The 2,037-nt window shown below is 54.9% G+C and overlaps 2 protein-coding genes across 2 annotated transcripts; one reads left to right on the top strand and one right to left on the bottom strand.

Moving 5' to 3' along the window:
* Window positions 1–99: 99 nt before the first annotated feature.
* Window positions 100–875, top strand: H310_12335 (hypothetical protein; the record flags this gene model as incomplete). The annotated part of the gene is made up of 2 exons (XM_008879356.1): window positions 100–272; window positions 329–875. 2 exons carry the CDS (start codon window positions 100–102, stop codon window positions 873–875), a joined length of 720 nt encoding a protein of 239 aa, XP_008877578.1.
* Window positions 876–1,453: 578 nt separating this feature from the next.
* Window positions 1,454–1,810, bottom strand: H310_12336 (hypothetical protein; the record flags this gene model as incomplete). The annotated part of the gene is made up of 1 exon (XM_008879357.1): window positions 1,454–1,810. One exon carries the CDS (start codon window positions 1,808–1,810, stop codon window positions 1,454–1,456), a length of 357 nt encoding a protein of 118 aa, XP_008877579.1.
* Between the last annotated feature and the right edge of the window lie 227 nt (window positions 1,811–2,037).

Consider the following 2,037-nt stretch of genomic DNA (forward strand, 5'->3'; position numbering starts at 1 on the left):
TTGCATTGTGCCAGCACCGGTGGGCATGTTTTGAGACCGTTTGGAGCAACGGTCCACGCCACGAAGCCGAACGAGATCCTACATTGGGATTTCTTGTTCATGGACGGTGGCTACATCCTCGTAGCCAAGGACGACTTCAGCCAATTCAAGCGGCTGTGGGAAACGGACGTTGCCAACGCGCAAGTGGTTGCGCGTTGTTTGCTGCAATGGTTCAGTGTGTTTGGCATGTGCTATCATTGGGTCAGCGACCGAGGGTCGCATTTCAAGAACGAGTGATCGCCGAGCTCCAACATGTCCTTGGAGCTCATCACCACTTTACCACGGCAAGATGTCCGTGGGCAAATGGCACAGTCGAAAGTGCCATGAAAACGACCCTGAAGAAATTCCGAGCGCTTCTCTCGGAATGGTTGATGCAACCCGATCAGTGGCGACTGATTGTGCCGGTAGTGATGCATGTGCTAAACCAGAGCCCATCGGAGACCCTCGGTGGGACGTCTCCGATCACGGCTATGACGGGTGGACCAGCGATGTCACCCCTGGATCGCTTAGCCCTTCCCGGTCCGACGAAAATAACGACCTTGGAAGAACTGTGGTCGTTGCGCCAAGAAGAGCTCAAGTCGTTAGTACTGTCTCTAGACAGTATGCACGAGAAGATTGTGGAGGCGTCGTCGAAGAAACGCCTCAAGAAACGCCAAAGAAGACTGAAGACGAAAGGCGTCGAAATGGCTCAACTCGACGTGGGTGACTTTGTTTTGTACATGGACGTGTGGTCCATGTCTCCTTCCAAGTTGAGTGTCACGTGGCGTGAACCAGCTCAAGTTGTGAAGACAACTTCGGATTGGATTTTCGAAAACCGAAATTTGGTCACGGGCTAGGCCCGTGAAGCCCACAGCAGTCGGCTGAAGTTTTATGCGGACGAATCTCTCGAGGGCGCGCAATGCTAATGGACACGTGGTCGACAAGTTCGTCGACTGCCGCTGCAACGACCGTCTGGCCGCGTACGAAGTGCTGGTGAGCTGGCGCGGCCTCCAAGATATCGAAAACTCGTGGGAGCCCGCGAGCAACTTGCTCAAAGACCTGCCGCCCGCATTCAAAATGTATGTGCGGGCAAACACTGAAAATGTCACGGTGGTGGCGATGGCGAGAGCGTTGGGGGTGGCACAATCGTTGGGGGGGGATTGTTGCGAATTTGCCATTCGCAGAACCCCTTGGCTCCCCCCAAGAGGCAGCCCAAGGGTTCAGTTTCCTTGGGTAGTATGCCGGACGATTCGATTGACTAATTGGACGAGTGGTTGGGATCAGCTGACTGATTAAAGTAGGGTTAAGCCCCAGTGGCTGCTTGCCGCAGGGGGGAATCCACTTCGTGATTTGCCTTTGGATACGGACTTCGCGAGGTCCGTCAGGTGGAGACGCAACACCGTACGACTAACATGTGCTGATCGGCGCCTTCTAATCACAACAGAAACTTCGGTGGCACGACCGACTGGTCAGCGCCACTGTCCAACAGGGCAAGCGCCTTGACACCATTGATGTCGAACGAGACCGTGCGAGGGCACACCGTAGAGATTTCTTCGTAGACTTCTACGGCCGCACAAATAGCCTTGCGCGTGGTCTCGTCCTTCTTGTCCGGTGCTGCCACAGCAGCGACATGCAGTTTCTTGAACCGCTGTTCCAGCAACCGTTGCACCTCGCCCGGCTGCACCTTGGGGCATCTTAACACCTTGTGTTTGACGCTGCCGCACGTCAAACAGCTCCTGGCTCGTCCGACCGATACTGTCGTCTTCGCCGTCGGGTTTCTTCGACTGCGCATGTCGCAGTGTCTTAGCCTCGCCGTACTGGCGAGGCTAGTTTGATTCGTTTTCTTCTCCACAGAGACTAGTTGCGACTCGAACAGCATAAAGTTGTACAAGAGCGTCAAAAGTAACTTGCAGAACGCACGCACGTTGGACGTGAACGCCTTGTTTACCTCACGCGTTAACTATCGCTCGACAGTCGCTTTCAGCTGCGACGGTCGAATCGCCGCCGTCAGTGTCTTGA

The sequence above is a fragment of the Aphanomyces invadans genome (genome assembly GCF_000520115.1).
Source record: "Aphanomyces invadans strain NJM9701 unplaced genomic scaffold supercont1.38, whole genome shotgun sequence".
Taxonomy (NCBI): domain Eukaryota; phylum Oomycota; class Saprolegniomycetes; order Saprolegniales; family Verrucalvaceae; genus Aphanomyces; species Aphanomyces invadans.